The sequence below is a fragment of the Sabethes cyaneus genome, chromosome 1 (genome assembly GCF_943734655.1).
Source record: "Sabethes cyaneus chromosome 1, idSabCyanKW18_F2, whole genome shotgun sequence".
Lineage (NCBI taxonomy): Eukaryota > Metazoa > Arthropoda > Insecta > Diptera > Culicidae > Sabethes > Sabethes cyaneus.
The window spans coordinates 97281965-97300638 of record NC_071353.1 but is presented as its reverse complement, the minus strand read 5'-3'; the positions used below and the strand labels follow the sequence as shown (position 1 = coordinate 97300638).

General features: G+C 39.9%; 1 protein-coding gene across 2 annotated transcripts in view; it reads left to right on the top strand.

The window, feature by feature from the left end:
• LOC128746018 (protein timeless homolog) overlaps positions 1 to 18674 on the top strand; it is a 155280-nt gene that overhangs the window by 24347 nt on the left and 112259 nt on the right. For both annotated transcript variants that reach the window (XM_053843152.1, XM_053843098.1), the window contains exons 5-7: positions 11472 to 11646; positions 11740 to 11876; positions 11966 to 12046. In XM_053843152.1, the coding sequence (XP_053699127.1) occupies positions 11472 to 11646; positions 11740 to 11876; positions 11966 to 12046 (393 nt within the window). The remainder of the gene's footprint in view (positions 1 to 11471; positions 11647 to 11739; positions 11877 to 11965; positions 12047 to 18674) is intronic.

Genomic DNA, 18674 nt, shown 5'->3' with positions numbered 1-18674 from the left:
CCTTTGGAAGAGTTTCTAGAAATTGCAAGCTCTATCGTCTGGTGGAATTTAAATTTTGATTAATCCCCCTAAAAGTGAAATTTAAAAAATATTTTTCTGCAGGGTCAATATAACACATTGATGTGTTCTGCAAAGTTATAGAGCATATTATTACAAGAAATTTTGCTAAAGACAATAACCTTCTATCTCAGCAGCGAAGATAGAAAAATCTTATTTATTGTATACGATTTTGTAAAATCAGTTTTTCTATTTTTGCTCTTTTTGTAGAGCGACTTGTTTGACCAACGATACTAATTTTGGACGCCATCACTAAAACCAAAATTTACTCTTTTTGTATTTGTTGTATGACTTTTTCATGTACTACTAAATTGTACAAATAGTAAAAATACACAACTTTGCTGAAAATAGTATACCTCTATGTTTGCTTGTTTAGGAACTGTGGAACTTTGATTATAAAAAATACCCTAATTTTGACTCCGCATTACTCGACTACCAGCAGACGGATACATTTTAAACAGTTTACATTTGCTGATAGTTTTGCTGCATACAGACATCATTTTTCCATATGAAGATACAAGAGAAAATTCCACTTGGGGCCAAATTCTGGTACACCTCACATGCTGATTGCTTTGTTTCTGTGATGGCGGTTTATGCTGATCTATTTTCCCAACAGTTTAAATTATGAATGCATTAAATATTTATGACATTTTGCTCATAATAAGTTTATTGAAAAATATACGGTAGTTAAACAACGATTTGTAATTTCATAACAATATGGCGTAGGAAAACCTACACGTGTTGTATAAAATACAATAGCGTGAGTTACCGAAGGTTAATAAAAATTGATGAAAATTATTCAAGAAAACTCTATTGATGTGAATCAAATAGAATGGCATTACAGGAAATTATGCATAGTTCAAAAACCTATAAACTAGACCTTTACTAGGCAATGTATATGTTAAAGAATAAGATTTCCTCTCACAACTTACTTATATTTGGACTTACTCAGACTAATAACAACTTACTTATCCTTACTCAGCAATTTCATGAAAAAAGGATCTATCAAAATTTAAAAGTGTTCCTATTTTGTTCAAATTTTGTAAACTTATTCAATTTTCAAAAATTTTATGTAAACCAATGCACTACACAACGTTAACCAATAGACGAAGACGTGTCGATTTCAATCTCAAATAGCAAGTAAGACCGTATAACAAAGATTCCTTTCACAACTAGGTGGATTAAATCGAGTTTTTTATTAATTGTCGTATTTTATAAAATACGTTCTATCGAGGTAAAAATTATGTTATATCGAAGTTGCTTTAATTCGCAGTTGCCTTTTATCGAGGTATCACTGTTTACCTTTTACTTTCTTCTACCTTGTTCTTTTCAAAAGCGCATATCTGCCAAATGTTATTTTCTGCTGGACTACCATAGGGAAAGAAACCCTCACTCAGTTTGTTTACATTTTGCAGATAGGCCCTTTTGAAAAGTTGGTGTTGGTGGAAAAAATGTCTATCTTCATATAATTAAGTCCGCATAAAAACACAGGGTAAAATATAATAATTGGTTGATCGAAACCGTAATAGATCCCGAACTAAAACGCGCAATATTATTTTTGTTTAGAGATTATCTATTACCTGGAAATTACCTGCATTTGGTGCATCAAGGCAGTAGATAATACTGCAATACTCGATTTCAAAAATTACCGTTTTTTTCATCGTCGGTTTTATGTTCAAAGATCTAGTGACAAAAAAGTTTAATTGTAGTTGTGCCTGCTAGATAATTTGAATAAATCTTGAAACTAATGATTTACACGTTATAAATATTTCATTGTGTAATTAGAAAATAGCATTCTGACAATGAATTACTCTACCGTAGTGATAATAAACTCAATAGTGATAATTAATTAAAACTAAATAAACAATAAACCGTACCTATCTATTGTAAACACATGTTTAATCATACAGCGATGTCATAAAATTTTCTGCAGCATTTATAAACCACGCCGTATGCCGCGAATGTGCGGGGAAGTCATTGAAAAATTAACGTTCATATAGCTATGTCTGTAACTATTGGGAATTGTTCATTATTCAGAAAATTGTCGAATCACTACACACATCGGCTCGATGCTATGCGAACACGGTACGATTGTACTAGTCGATGGAGTGGTCGATGCGGTATCAGGAGCAATTTTATCGATAATCATCGTCGATGGATATATTTTATTCAGTAATCATTGATATGACGCCGTTTGGTGACGACCAAGTTATCGCTTGAGTAGATGACATATAAAACGATAAACCATTTCATAAAAGTTGTTTTCTTCTATGGTGGAATGATGCTGTATGTTGCATAAAATTCCTATCTTGATAATAATAACTTTTATTTAGCCAGCATTGCATGTTCTGATCACGCGTTGCTTTATGATGTTACCACTGACGAACTGACTTGACACATAGAAGAAAATCCTTAAAAACCATCGTCCTACACCTCCTACACATTTTGCTTGCACACTAGCACCCTCTGTTATGCATGTTGCGGAGTAGCTGCATTTGCAGAGTTTTATGCTGCATGGTTTTTACATTTGTATGATTTTTTTTTAAATACATCACTCAAGTCGCTTTTTACGCGAAGGATGCGTCCCACGTAAATCAAAACCGCGTAAATTCCGAAATTCGCATAAAAAACCGCGTAAATTCCGAAATTCGCGTAAAAATAGTCGCGTTAAAACAAACCGCGTAAAAAGCGACTTCAGTGTATTATTATTATAGAGTTTTGGCACTTCTCAGCAAAAATGCTGGAAACTTTCACCTACCCTCGGGCTTCTTTATGCCAAGAGGGGTTAGGCTCTGTGGTTCTCATTCACATTTTTTTTTGTTACGTCTGCTCCAGCTGTGTTTAATTGTGGTGATTCAGGAACCTCCTCGTAATGTTACAGGTTTCAAGAACCACCGCTTTTTGGATATTGTCCAATTTTTTTTTGGAGCTCTAGCTCTTCCAGGGAACGTTGTAGGCTACAGGGCACTACTCCGGTGGCTGAGATGACCACCGGAACTATACGTACGCCCTCAAGGTGCCACATCTGCTTTAACTCCTCGGCCAAGTCGTGGTATTTCGTTATTTTGGCCGAGAATATTGACTGGACATTGCGATCCAGCGGTACAGCGATGTCTATGAGGGTAATGTGCTTCCTCCTTTTGTCGTAGATCACAACGTCAGTACAACTTTATGCAGCTATTTTCCAGAACCGGGCTAGGCAGGTACTTATAGTAGGGTACGTAACAGTTTACCAAGTTGTGCTTCAAGGCGAGTTGCTGGTGCACAATCTTGGCAACTGCATTGTGGCGTCCTAGGTAAGCCGTTTCGGCTAAGGCTGGACAGCCTGCAATCACATGCTCGATCGTTTCCCCTACTGAATTGCACTTTCGACAACGGTCTTCTATATCTTCGGGCAATATGTACCTGCGGTAGTTCTTCGTCGTAATAACCCGATCCTGAATGGCTACCATGAAGCCTTCCGTCTCCGAAAAGAGATCACCTCGCACCAACCACGCATTCGATGCCACTTTGTCTATATGCGCTTGCTCTAATTGATGGGGGTGCGTCCCATGTAGTTCCTTTGCTTTTCACGTTTCGACCTTTTCTGGTACGGTTTTTAGGTCGCAGTTCAGCTGGTAATGCTCCTGCGCCAGATGCAGGGCGCTGAACCCGTGGTCTGCTTCACAGACAGTGCGGTAGACAACATGACGAGTCTGACTATCTATGAAATATCTCCGCAACTGCTCGATCTGGGATACGCATAGCGCTTGGATGTCAGTGACACCTCTTCCTCCTTCCATGCGTGGTAAGGTGATTCTTTCGACTGCCGATCTTGGGTGGTGCGAACGGTGCTTGGTTAGCGATACTCGCAAGGTACGTTCAATCGCTTCCAAATCCGTTTTGGTCCATTTAAACACCCCGAAGCTGTATGTCAACAAAGGCACGGCAAACGTGTTTATCGCCTTTACTTTGTTGCCGGCAGAGAGGAGTGATTTCAAAATACGGTTGACACGATACAGGAACCGTTCCTGCAGTTCTTTCCTATTATTATTATTATTATTATTATTATTATTATTATTTATTAAATCAACAGGCTCGAGATAGCCCCAATGTATTGTATGTAATATTTATCAAAGTAGTAACATCGCAATGTTACTACTTTGATAAATATTACATACAATACACGTATACAATACAATACGTTCAATTCTCAAAAAATTTCAGAGTTATTTCTATGTGCATTTGGAAACAATTTAACAAAATCAAGAACACAAACTATTGCTTGCCTGCTACCTTACAAAAATTAAAGATTATTTTTAATACCCATGGTTCCCCACGTTGAAGGGATTTTACCAATTCAATCCTATTTTATCAACAGCACATTTTTTCACTACACTTCTAACGAAACGGCAAGCATGCGTATTCATACAGTCATATTATAACCGTACACTACAGCTGTAGCACATTTTTCCAACACATACCAAATTCGCCTAGGTTTAATCGTCTCGCAGTAAAGAATTTGCGATCTGTTGGGACAACGAACTTGTGTCATTTTTTCTGGCACACTTCCCTAACACAGACATCAAATTGAACTAGGTTTAATCGCGCTCGTAAGAAATCTGTTGGCACGAGGGGTTTTGTCAGTCTTTCTGGCGTACTTCCCATGCAAGGACATCAAAATGGTCTATGTTTAATCACGGTGTTAAGAAATCTTGTTGAAATGAGGAAACTTTGTCACTTGTTTTGGCTTATTTCCCAATAACAAATATCAAATTAGTGTAGGTTTAGATCATCATATAGAATCTTCCAACCAATCACCATAGGTTCATTATTTTCAATTTTTCAATAGTTCAATATCAAGAATCCATACTTTTCTTCATTCGGGCCAATTCTCAGAAGATTTTCCAATCGATTGGTGTAAGAATATTGAAAATCGATCGGGAAACCACTAAGCTATTAGCGTTCAAAACCTGACCACTTTTCGAGAAAGATTTTTTGGAATTACCCCCTATACCAGCTACCTTCCTGAAAGACGTAGTCCTACGTCAAAAGTCAAACTCATAAGTTGATTAAACTAAAAGCCACTCTAGTGTCAGATTAACAGTGCAAATTGCGGTATGTTGCATTAAACCAGTGGTGCCCAGGCATAGGTGTGGTGCGGGCCAAATCAGATCGTTCCATGAGTCCGCGGGCCGCAATGACCTCTGGTCATTCTTGCGCATACCAAAATGTAAAATAGGCGGCAGCAAAAGTCGATTTTTAGGAATAACCACAAGATTTAAACCGGAAAGCAATCAGATCTACAATATGCACGAGGTACTACGACTGAACTGAGTGACCCCTGTGTCATCAAAAAATGATTCATAAGTCTGCCATCCTTCAAATCAGTCCGCGGGCCGCACGAATCACCACGAAGGGCCGCATGCGGCCCGCGGGCCGCGCTTTGGCCATCACTGCATTAAACGATTATCACAGTAGTCTAAATAGTCATAAAAGGGGCAATAACGAATTTATTTATTCTGCTCGGGTTGGAATTGGATGAATTTTTGGTGTTTATTTGCTCCTATTTGATAGAAAACTTCTTCTCATTTCAACCCGGGTTGAATAAACAAATATATAATAAGCATCCATACATGAGTAAAAAAACTACAAGGTATACAGCCCTAAGGGTTGTACGAAAGGGTGACGTAGTACTATATCAGATCATTAAATCAAAGACTAATGTTAACTGCATTTCTGGCATATGTATGTTTATAAAAATCTGTGAGTGCCATTGTTTAAGTGAATTTTAAAAGAGAAGAGCGAAATATTCAGATTCAATTCTTCATTGAATGCAATGGTGGCTTTGAAAATACGTGGTCGGGGGTTCATAAGTACAACGCCTGCAACCATTGAGACATAGAGATTTCTTTTAAAAATGACTCGTGTGCATCATAAAGATTGAAATAGTAATGAATGACCAGACCACAGATTATTGTATTAAATATGATTATGCCTCCCAGTTGAGTTCGAGGTATGACGCTGGCCTAATAAGCCAGTCGTCATATGTTCGAATCTCGGCTGGGCGAGGCTGTTAGAGTCAATAGGATCGTAGCCACTGGCCCTGCAATTGTCCTGTACTCTAACAGCTGGCTGCGAAGTCTGTCGTATAAAAACAGAAGGTCAAGTGTCGATAACGGAATGTAGCACCTAGGCTTTGCTTTGCTATGATTATGCGTACCTTGACATATTTCAATAATCTTACTTTATCTCGTTTGTGGCCTTTAAAAGGGCCATTGGTTACAAATAACATTAGAGCAAAAGCACGTTCATCGCAAATATGACGTGCCATTCGAATGTGCGTCTCTTTTGACATGAATGGCAACAGGCACGTAAGTTAGCGGCGTCGTTTCGCTGCCTTTTGCTCCGAGAAGGGTTTACTAGTTTACTTTCACAGCTTACCGCTTTTTACATAGCAGAAAATATGGCACATATGCAAAAATTTCTGTTTTATATATACGAGAGTCCTTATCTTCTTACCAAAGGGGTGAGGGGTTTCAAACTATCATAAAATAAATTCATTCCTCCAAAAAACCCCACATGCCAAATTTGGTTTCATTTGATTAGATCTCGAGTTATGAGGAAATTTGTATTTCATTTGTATGAGATCCCCCCTTCTTAAAAAAGGCAAAGGTCCTCCTAATTCATTATAAAAAAAATCTTGCCTCCAAAAGCCCCACATGCCAGATTTGATTCCATTTGCTTAATTAGTTTTCTAGTGTTGAGGAAGTTTGTGTTTCATTTGTATGGAAGCCCCCCTCTTGAAAGGGAAAGACTTCTCAGTACACCATAGAAAGAATTCTTACCTCCAAAAACCCCCTCATGCCAAATTTGGTTCCTATTGCTTGATTAGGTTTCGAGTTATGAGGAAATTTCTATATTATTTGTATGGGAGCCCCCCTTCTTAAAAAGTGGAGGGGTATCAATTCACCATATAAAAAAATTTAGCCTTCTAAAACCCCCATATGCCAAATTTGGTTCCATTTGCTTGATTAGTTCGAGATTTATGTGGAAATTTGTATTTCATTTGTATGGGAGCCCCCCCCCCCTCTTAGAAGTGGAAGGGGTCTCAGTACACCATAGAAAAAAATCCTACCTTCAAAAAACCCCCAATGCCAAATTTGGTTCCATTTGTTCCTTTTGCTTGATTAGTTTTCGAGTTTTGAGGAAATTTATGTTTCATTTGTATAGGAGCCCCTCCCCTCTTCGCCCTCCATAAAATTGTTCTCTTACCCCCTCCATAATTGCTGATTATTTTATCTCTCCAACGACCTATAAATTGTACATTTTTGTTCAATAGTTTAGTATTTATTAGCATTTGAAATCATTCATTCAAACGTTACACTTCTATTTTCGTTTTGACAAAGTGCTACCCAGTCTCAGTATAGTAAACAAAGACATAGTCCTACATCAAAAATCTAACGAAAAGTCAGTGAAAAACATCGAAATTCTCTTCCTCACCTGTGCATCTCATTGGCTCTCAGAATAACCTACGAACTGTCAAAAGTAACCATGCTTCAGAGCAGGGTTACTTTCGACAGAAGGTGAAATAACTATCGAACTGTCAAATTTTAACTAAAAAGTTAAAAATTTCGCGAAATGGTTCACAGTCTAAGAGATATATTCGCAAAGTTGACATGACGTTGATAGTTTTTTGAAACGATGGTTCTACAATTGATGAAGGGACGGTGATGTTTGACCGCATTTCAAGGTCAAGACTAAAAACTCGAGGTTGGTCTATTTTCATAGGCGCAATTTGTGTGTCTAAAAATATCCCAAAACCAGATTCCTCCGCCCCCCTTACCTTTCCACTCTTTCCCCACCATTTTCCAAAAAAAAAAATCATTGCTTTCCCCTACCGTCCCTTCATCAATTGTAGAACCATCGTTTCAAAAAATATTAATAAAATATGTTTGACCGCATTTCAAGGTCAAGACTAAAAACTCGAGGTCGGTCTATTGACATGGCGGCCGTACAACGCTCCTGTTCCGACATCAAACGGAAGATTCGCCGAAGAACCGATTACGGATCGGTTACAAATCTTCACTATTTTTTTAAACAATGGACAATATATCTTTGATTTCAGTAAATCAGATCTTGTTCAAATATCTTTGTCTGTTTTTTGACAGCTTGAGAAATAAATTCCAAAATTTTAGCGGGTGACAACGTTACTTTCAACGTTGGACGTAGTGTGTAAAGTTGCAAGGAGATTGCTTCGAGAGTATATCAAATTCTTTTTTTACACGAACTTTTTTACACGAATTTTTACCTTTGTTATACTATAACAAAGGTTTAAAAATTGGTCGAAAAACATGAAATTGATCCGAGGCCCGGAGGGCCAAGTCACATATACCAATCGATAGGGTTCGACGATTTGAGCAATGTCTGTGTGTGTGTGTGTGTGTGTGTGTGTGTGTGTGTGTGTGTGTGTGTGTGTGTGTGTGTGTGTGTGTGTGTGTGTGTGTGTGTGTGTGTGTGTGTGTGTGTGTGTGTGTGTGTGTGTGTGTGTGTGTGTGTGTGTGTGTGTGTGTGTGTGTGTGTGTGTGTGTGTGTGTGTGTGTGTGTGTGTGTGTGTGTGTGTGTGTGTGTGTGTGTGTGTGTGTGTGTGTGTGTGTGTGTGTGTGTGTGTGTGTGTGTGTGTGTGTGTGTGTGTGTGTGTGTGTGTGTGTGTGTGTGTGTGTGTGTGTGTGTGTGTGTGTGTGTGTGTGTGTGTGTGTGTGTGTGTGTGTGTGTGTGTGTGTGTGTGTGTGTGTGTGTGTGTGTGTGTGTGTGTGTGTGTGTGTGTGTGTGTGTGTGTGTGTGTGTGTGTGTGTGTGTGTGTGTGTGTGTGTGTGTGTGTGTGTGTGTGTGTGTGTGTGTGTGTGTGTGTGTGTGTGTGTGTGTGTGTGTGTGTGTGTGTGTGTGTGTGTGTGTGTGTGTGTGTGTGTGTGTGTGTGTGTGTGTGTGTGTGTGTGTGTGTGTGTGTGTGTGTGTGTGTGTGTGTGTGTGTGTGTGTGTGTGTGTGTGTGTGTGTGTGTGTGTGTGTGTGTGTGTGTGTGTGTGTGTGTGTGTGTGTGTGTGTGTGTGTGTGTGTGTGTGTGTGTGTGTGTGTGTGTGTGTGTGTGTGTGTGTGTGTGTGTGTGTGTGTGTGTGTGTGTGTGTGTGTGTGTGTGTGTGTGTGTGTGTGTGTGTGTGTGTGTGTGTATGTATGTAATGATTTTTTCTATCGCCTGTTTCTCAGAGATGGCTGAACCGAATGGTTCGCTATTACTTTTGTTTGAAAGGTGTTATTGTCTAGTAGATCACTATTGAGTTGTTTCGTGATACGACGTTTCGTTTAAAAGTTATAAGCAAAAATGTGAAAAATACGTGACACGGGTTTCTCCGGAACTACATGACCGATTTCAACGATCTTACTATCAAATGAAAGCCCTTATTAAAGCTAAATTGTTCAGGAATTTTTTATTGAAAACAAACAAGTAGTTTAAAAGTTATGCTTAAAAAACCTGTTTTGACAAGGTAATAATTATCGCCTGTTTCTTAAAGATGGTTAAACCGATTTATGCGCTATTTGTCTCATTTGAAAGATAATATATCCTAATAGATCACTATTGAATGGTTTTTTGATTGGACGTTTAATTTGAAAGTTATGAGCAACCGTATACACCACACCAAAATTAACAATAATTTATAATGATTTTAACCAAGATATTTTACCAAATTTGAATTATTTTAATATCAAACGAGAGGTTTTGACACTACGAATATATATGCAAAATTGCATAAGAAGTGGTTTTACCGGTTAAAAGATATTACCCCTCGAACACTCGCGCCAACTTTTGAAACACGATTACTCGCGCGCACAATAGCCCCAAACCAAAGAAAACGTGTGCACTAGAGTTTTGACTGGGAAAACTTGGTTTTAGGTTTATCGAACTTTTGGAAGAGTTTCTTGAAATTGAAAGCTCTATCGTCTGGTGGAATTTAAATTTTGATTAATCCCCCTAAAAGTGAAATAAAAAAAATATTTTTCTTCAGTGTCAATATAACACATTGATGTGTTCTGCAAAGTTTTTGAGCATATTATTACAAGAAATTTTGCTAAAGACAGTAACCTTCTATCTCTGCAGCGAAGATAGAAATATTTTATTTATTGTATATGTATTTATAAAATCAGTTTTTCTAGTTTTGCTCTTTTTGTAATTGTTGTATGACTTTTTCATGTACTACAAAATTGTACAAATAGTAAAAATACACAACTTTGCTGAAAATACTATACCTCTATGTTTGCTTGTTTAGGATCTGTGGAACTTTGATTATAAAAAATACCCTAATTTTGACTCCGCATTACTCGACTACCAGCAGACGGATACATTTTAAACATTTTACATTTGCTGATAGTTTTGCTGCATAAATTTTCCCAACAATTTAAATTATTAATGCATTGAATAATTATGATATTTTGCTCACAATAAGTTTGTTGAAGAATATACGTTAGTTAAACAACGATTTGTAACTTTATAACAATATGGCGTTGAAAAACCTACACGTGTTGTATAAAATATAACAGCGTGAGTTAATAAAAATTGATGAAAATTATTCAAGAAAACTCTATTGATGTGAGTCAAATAGAATGGCATTACAGGAAACTATGCATAGTTCAAAAACCTATAAACTAGACCTTTACTAGACAATGTATATGCTAAAGGATAAGATTTCCACTTACAACTTACTTTTATTTGCACTTACTCAGATTAATAACAACTTACTTATCCTTACTCGGCAATTTCATCTATCAAAATTTAAAAGTGTTCCTATTTTGTTCAAATTTTGTAAATTTATTCAATTTTCAAAAATTTTTTATAAATCAACGCACTACGCAACGATAACCAATAGATGAATTATGTTCCGAAGGCGTGTCGATTTCTATCTCAAATAGCAAGTAAGACCGTATAACAAAGGTTCCTTTCACCACTAGGTTGATTAAATCGGGTTTTTTTGCATGATTTACTTTGCACGGTTTCTTAAAATAGTACGCACTGCACGCATTTCCCGTGTAAAAAAAGAACTCGGTGTAATTGGGTTTACAACTAGCCATTCGACCTAAAGTGTGCCAGTTTCTGCTTACCGACTTTAGGTCGAACGAGCCAATTACAGAATACATTAGAGCGTTTACAAAAGTAGAGCTACCCCATTTTGGTATGTTAAAACTAAAGTGTGTATGAGGATACCTCTTTTAAATCAATGTACCGATGGGTTATTCAATAATTATACTATTAAATATCAATACAGCTGCTATGTTTTTAGTTTTGGAAAATCAATCTTTTAAAAACTGTAGTATATCACAGTAGTACTAGTGTACTGATTGGTTATATTCGTAGTAGGTATAATTTATTTCGTCTTTTTATTTCCAGAGCTTACTTATGCAATGTAATCGAGACAGCCCACATGTTCTTAAAAATGTTACAGAAATATTGTCAAGGGACTGTGCGTGTTCAGAGTAAGAAACGCGTTCAGAGTAAGAAACGCGTGAAGCCGAAAAGAAATAAAGCTAATACAGCCGTAAGACAAAACGAACCGGAGCTTGATGTAAGTCTAATTTTATTCGAGTAGAAGCATGCTTAGTGCACAGTAATTAATTTTGGTTTACCTTTCCTTGACTGCTATTCACCAATCACATAGGCGGATGCTCTAGAGGAGATGTGGCTAACAATGGCTAGCGAAATTTCGACTTGTCTAGTTAATCAGATTACATTGCCTGAGGAAGATCATCCCATTCCATTTGACGCAGCCTCGGATGTATCCATAGATGATCAAAAGTATGGTTATTTCTTTCCTGTCTGTTCTCAAAATACAATTTTATTTTTTAAACAACCCTCTCTTTTTTTCTACCTACGGTTTTTCGCAGGGGTGACTGTATGATAAGGATTCATTCATTGCTGCGTGATGGAAAATACGAACATGCTATTCTTTTAATGCGATCCGGCAGGTTAGTGAACTTGCATGCTACTCAGTTAAAATTAGCGTTTTTTACAAAATGACAGTTTGCTTTGCTTTTCCCGTGTAAACCTTATGGGAGAGTTTGCTCTGACTATTTTAATACGGCCTATCATTTGATTTTGTGACAATAATATCAAACGTATTGCTCTTTTGACACACCACATTTAAACGAAGGTATCTGAAATGTTATGCAGAATGTGAATTAACGCGTTATTACGTCTGACGATGGCCGAAGGAAAATAGTAGGCAGAAACGTCACGCCAAATCAACAGTGTTCGATTTTCACCGAAAAGAGGTTCTAATACTAAAATTATCAATCAATGATTATCGAATTAATAGCATTAGCAATCGAATTAATAGCATCATTAAATAGCATTAATTACGATGCACAAAACAAAATGGCTAAATCTCGTTAAGAGTACCGTATGTTCACCATCGACCGGTTATTTGAAAACGATTCTAAGCTAGTTTGTGTATTGCTTATTGCGTATTGTGTATTGTGTTTAATCTTACGATCCTTTTAACCGCTCACTTGAATTACAAAAATCCATTTCACCGCCCATGTAGGTTACATGAACTCATATTTTTTTATTTTAGCCGAATTGATAAATCCCACATTTTTGGCCTTGGCATAACTTCGAAATGCCTGGACGGTTATTCATCAAACTTGGCGCAATTGTTCTTTGGCATAAGAGAATCGGCACTGGGGGGTTACAAAAACGAGGGAGGGAGGTTCCCTGATAGGGGGAGAGGGTCCCTAATAGGGGGGGCCATAACTTCGAAACGCCTTGACCGTTCTTTATTGAACTTGGCACACATGTTCCTTGACATCAGCGAATTAGCACGGGGGTTGACAAAGGGGGAGTGGAACTAATAGGGGGGACCATAACTCCGAAATAAAAGGGGGGGGGGTTGTAACGGGAGGGAGGCCATAACTCAGAAATGCCTGGACGGTTATTCATCAAACTTGGCACAATTGTTCCTTGGCATTAGAGAATTGGCACTGGGCGGTTAACAAAAACGAGAGAGGGAGGTTCCCTGACAGGGGGAGGGTCCCGAATAAGGGGAGGCCATAACTCTGAAACGCCTTGACCGTTCTTTATCAAACTTGGCACACATGTTCCTTGATATCAGGGAATCAGCACCAGGGATTGACAAAGGGGAGTGGGACTAATGGGGGGTGACGATAACTCCTAAACGCCTTGACCGTTCTCTATCAAACTTTCATACATGTTCCTTGATATAAGGGAATCAGAACTGAATGGGTTGACAAAAGAGGGGGGAGTAACAGGGGGAAGACTCCGAAATGTTTGGACGGTTCTTCCTTAAGTGACGGTGGGACAAAAGAGGGAGCTGATGACAGGAGGTTGCTGACAAGAAGGGGAGAGCAACGCCCACATGACTAATAATTTATCCGTACAACAGAAAAAATCAAAATACAAAACACTAAACGGCAATGCTCGCAGCTGGAGATTTGTCAAGTGTAATTATGCGCCGAATCAAAGTGACCCGTATAAAAAGTGTTCGACCATTAGTGCTAAGTGTTGCTGGCCGACTCTATTTGAGTCACAGTGTGGAGTTCTTGGAGTTGATCTGAGAACACCATGTTTTCCCATGATCAACTTTATTTAGCCTCCCCCCCCCCTCAAAAAAGGGGGAGGGGTCATCATTCACCATAGATGAAAATTGTGCCCCCTAAAGTCCCCACATGCCAAATTTGGTTCCATTTGCTTGATTAGTTCTCGAGTTATGAGGAAATTTGTATTTCATTTGTTGAACCGTTGAACAAAGTTTCTCCATGGAACTTGGTTGAGGGCTACCGCTCTCCAATTCCTCGGACACCGAGTACTCTCCGCCAGATCTCGCTCCACCTGGTCTAACCATCTTGCTCGTTGCGTTCCTGGTCGTCTTGTTCCTACCGGATATGAGGCGAACACCATCTTTGCAGGGTAGTTGTCCGGCATTCTTGCAACATGCCCTGCCCATCGTATCCGTCCAGCTTTAGCAACCTTCTGGATACTGCGTTCGCCATAGAGCTGTGCTCCGCCTCCATACTCCGCCTCCACACTCCGTTCTTCTGTATGCCGCCGAAGATCGTTCTTAGCACTCGTCGTTCGAAAACTCCAAGCACTCGCAGGTCCTCCTCGAGCATTGTCCATGTTTCATGCCCGTAGAGAACAACCGGTCTAATAAGCGTCTTGTACAGGGTGCACATTGTACGGGGACTTAGTCTGCTCGACCGCAATTGCTTGTGAAGCCCATAGTAAGCACGACTTCCGCTGATAATACGCCTCCGAATCTTACGGCTGGTCCGCCGTTACCAGTGAGCCAAGGTAGACAAATTCATCGACTACCTCTAACTCATCGCCGTCGTTCGGCCTCTGTTCCGCTGGCCAGCATGTACTTTGTTTTAGACGTATTTACCTTTAACCCAATCTTTTCTGCTTCGCGCTTTAGTCTGGTGTACTGTACAGCTACCGACACAGATGTTCTGCCGATAATATCCATGTCATCAGCAAAGCAGACGAATTGACTATATTTGTTGAATATGGTGCCCCGCGTGTTGATATCCGCTCGGATCATAACACCTTATAGCGCTATGTTGAACAGCAGACCATCACCTTGACGAATCCCTCTGTGTGATTCGAATGAACTTGACAATCCACCCGAAATCCGAACACAGCACTGTGTACCATCCATCGTAGATTTAATCAGTTTGATGAGCTTCCTGGGGAAGCTGTACTCGTCCATTATTTTCCAAAGCTCTTTCCGGTCGATGGTATCATATGCGGCTTTGAAGTCAACGAACAAATGATACGTGGGAACTCTGTATTCACGGCCATTTTTGGAGGATTTGCCGCAGTGTAAATATTTGATCCGTTGAAGACCGACCTTCGACGAAGCCGGCTTGATAAGTCCCCACAAATCTGTTCGCAATTGGTGATAGTCGGTGGAAAATGATTTGGGACAGCACTTTATAGGCGACATTGAGAACGGTGATCGCTCGATAGTTCTCATAGTCCAACTTGTCGCCCTTTTTATAGATCGGGCAGATAACCCCATCTTTCCACTCCACCGGTAGCTGTTCCGTATCCCAAATTCTAACAATTACTCGGTGTATACAAACGGCCAGCTTTTCTGGTCCCATTTTAATAAGTTCCGCTCCGATGCCATCTTTGCCAGCTGACTTGTTGTTCTTTAGCTGCATGATGACCTCCTTAACTTCGCCTATCGTTGGGGCTGGCACCTCTTCCCCGTTTGTTGCACCGTCGAAATCGCTTTCCCCGCCGCCACGGTTCTCCGTCTGAGCGCCATTCAGGTGTTCCTCGAAGTGTTGCTTCCACCTATCGGTCACTTCACGATCGTCCGTCAGAATACTGCCAGCACAGTCATCTTGCCCGAACGCTCAACCTGGGAACACGGTGGTCCTCCTGTGCGTCCGGGCTCAGTAGTTTTCTATACCGACGGCTCAAAAATGGACCGGTGTACTGGAGCCGGTATTACTGGACCAGGAATAAACAGATCAATAGCTATGGGTCACTGGCCGACAGTGTTCCAGGCGCAAATATATGCGATTTTAGAGTGCTCATACATCTGTCTACGTAGGTAATATAGGTATGCAAATATCTGCATTTTCTCAGATAGTCAGGCAGCACTGAACGCTCTTAGTTCACCCACATGTCGTTCCAAATTAGTATGGGAATGTGCCCGTTCTCTTCGACAGCTGGCTGAAATGAACCAAATAAATGTGTACTGGGTTCCAGGACACTGCGGGGTAGAAGGAAACGAGAAGGCTGATACATTAGCAAGACAAGGTTCATCCACTAACTATATTGGTCCAGAACCATTTTGCGGGGTCTCACTAAGTGCCCTGAAAATGAAATTCAAAGAGTGGCAAAACATTACTATAAAAGAAAACTGGCTTGCCGCAACTGGACTGCGGCAGTCGAAGATGTTTATTATACCTAGTGGTAAGAAAAGCCTGGAGCTTAAATAAAAAAGAACTAAGCATAATGACAGGATCGCTTACAGGACACTGCCCGAGTAAATACCATCTCACGAAGATGGGCATTCTCAGTGAAGATTCATGCCACTTTTGCGGATACAACATCTGCATATCTATTGTGCGAGTGTGGTGCCGTAATACAACGCAGATTAAGAGTCCTCGGTAAAGGAACATTGGAGTCTTTGAATATTTGGACTGAAAGTCCCAACAAGGTAATCAACTTCATAAGAAGTGCTGTGCCTAATTGGGACAACTGTGCATACTGAGTACTGACAACTGCTCGGATTACTGGTGGTATGTCAGGCAGTGTACATAGATTAAGGATGGAGCATACCACAACAGATCTAAATACTGGTCGCCGTGGTCTAGTCTCCTATAAACAAAAAAAACATGCATAACAGACGGCGCTAGTGTGCAAGCAAAATGTGTAGGACGATGGATTTTGAAGAATTTTCTTCTATGTGTCATGTCAGTTCGTCAGTGCTGCCAGTCTTATCCCGACCCATTTCGACTCCGGCACAGGGCTTCGACCGATCCTTTTTTTCTACCGCAGTCACACCAACGCGCATTCAAGTTCACACCGTCCGTTTAGAGGTGGAATACGAACGCTATGCATAAAACAACTGGCAGTTTGCTCAGTCAAACGCCGAATGCACGCAACAGAATGAACGCTTTTTGAAATTTTCGTTTCGATCAAGTTACCTTTACCGTTTGGAGCAGCGAATGACTGCAAAACAGTCAAATGACTGGCAATCACCACGCTACGAAAAGCAACCGCACAATCGTATGATTCAATACTACAAAAAACCAACCACTACATGTGCATGGAAGAAGTCGGTCGGACTCCGTCCAATACAAACGAATATTTTGCTTGCGTCGGACCGACGTCCGGGTGACAAACTATTACTGTGAGCAGCCGATTTGGAGACAAAAAGAGAAACGAAAAAATACGTCACCGTATGCTTCCAGTCAGTTTGCAGTTTATATTCTCAAAGCGCAAAGCAAAACGGGAGATCGACTGTTTGCTTTTGCAGAGATGCCGCATGAATTGTGAGACGGCAGCAGCGCAAGCGGGAGATTGACTGGATAAGAAAAACAGTCAAATGATCGTTCAAAAAGCGGAGTTTGAATGCGGAAAGTTCGCATTCACGGCAGTCACATTCAACTTGCGATCCCTTTTCAAGCCCTGCTCCGGCACAAAGCCTTTGCGGGATTCGTTCAATTTCTGGTACAACTTTCGCGTTTCCTGTGAACGATGCAGCCGCTCCAACTCCTGCTCTCCTTCATATTCCTGCTTTTCCAGGTAGCGCTTTTTCTCCCGAAAGATTTGGTTTCGCTGCATCTTCTTCTGTTTGTGTCTTTCCACGTTCTGACGTGTGGCACTGCGCACCTACATTCATCGTCAAACCAACTTCTTGTCAACCCATCAGTGCTGATTCCCTTATGTCACGGAACATGTATACCATGTTTGGTGAAGAACCGTCCAGGCATTTAGGAGTTATGGCCTCGTCCACAAGGAGGAGTTCTCTCTCCTCTGCTATGGTCACTTGTCGTTGATGAATTATTATCACACCTTGAAACGGAAGGATTCCAAATTGTTGGTTTCGCTGATGACATTGTAATTATAACCCGTGGGAAATATGAACAGGTCATCACCGAAAGACTACAATATGCTCTAAATTTAACAACATCGTGGTGCACAGATGAGGGGCTTTCTATTAACCCTTACAAAACCACTGTCGTTTCATTTACGCGAAGAAGAAAAATTAAAATACCGGATTTGTATTTGGAGGGCACCAAATTAGACCTGTCTCAAACCGTAAAATACTTAAGAGTAATTCTTGATAGTAAACTAAATTGGAATTTACATTTGGATCAGATAATTAGTAAGGCTACAAACGCCTTATGGATAAGCAGGAAAACTTTTGGAAACAAATGGGGACTGAAACCTAAAATGATTCATTGGATTTATACAGTCATAGTAAGACCCAAAATAATATACGCGGCCCTGGTGTGGTGGCCAAAAACGAAGATTAAACAGGCATAGAAAAAATTGGAAAAGTTACAGCGGCTTGCTACCATCTCCGTTACAGGAGCAGCTTACAGTACACCTTCTAAAGCCCTAGATGCTATTCTATGCCTACTTCCACTTCATTTATTCGTGCAATTAGAAGCTGAGAAAAATGCACTAAGGCTAAAAAGAACAAACAAGTTCCTTGATGGTGACCTTAGGGTCCATCTCAGTATTCTAAAGGACATCAAAATAAATCCAATAGTAACTCATGAAGACTGGATGGATAGGCAATATAACTTTGAACGACTATTCCATGTTATTGAAACAAGTCGCATGGAATGGGAATCAGGGGGGCCTAATATTCAACCAGGATCGGTTATTTTCTATACTGATGGTTCTAAATTTAACAACAAAGTTGGTGCCGGAGTAACGGGTCCCGGAATCAATATATCATTATCTATGGGCCAATGGCCGACTGTATTTCAAGCAGAAATACAGGCAGTAATTGAATGTGCTACAATTTGTCTACGAAGAAATTATAGACATGCAAATATATGTATATTTTCTAATAGCCAGGCTGCTTTAAAAGGACTGAAG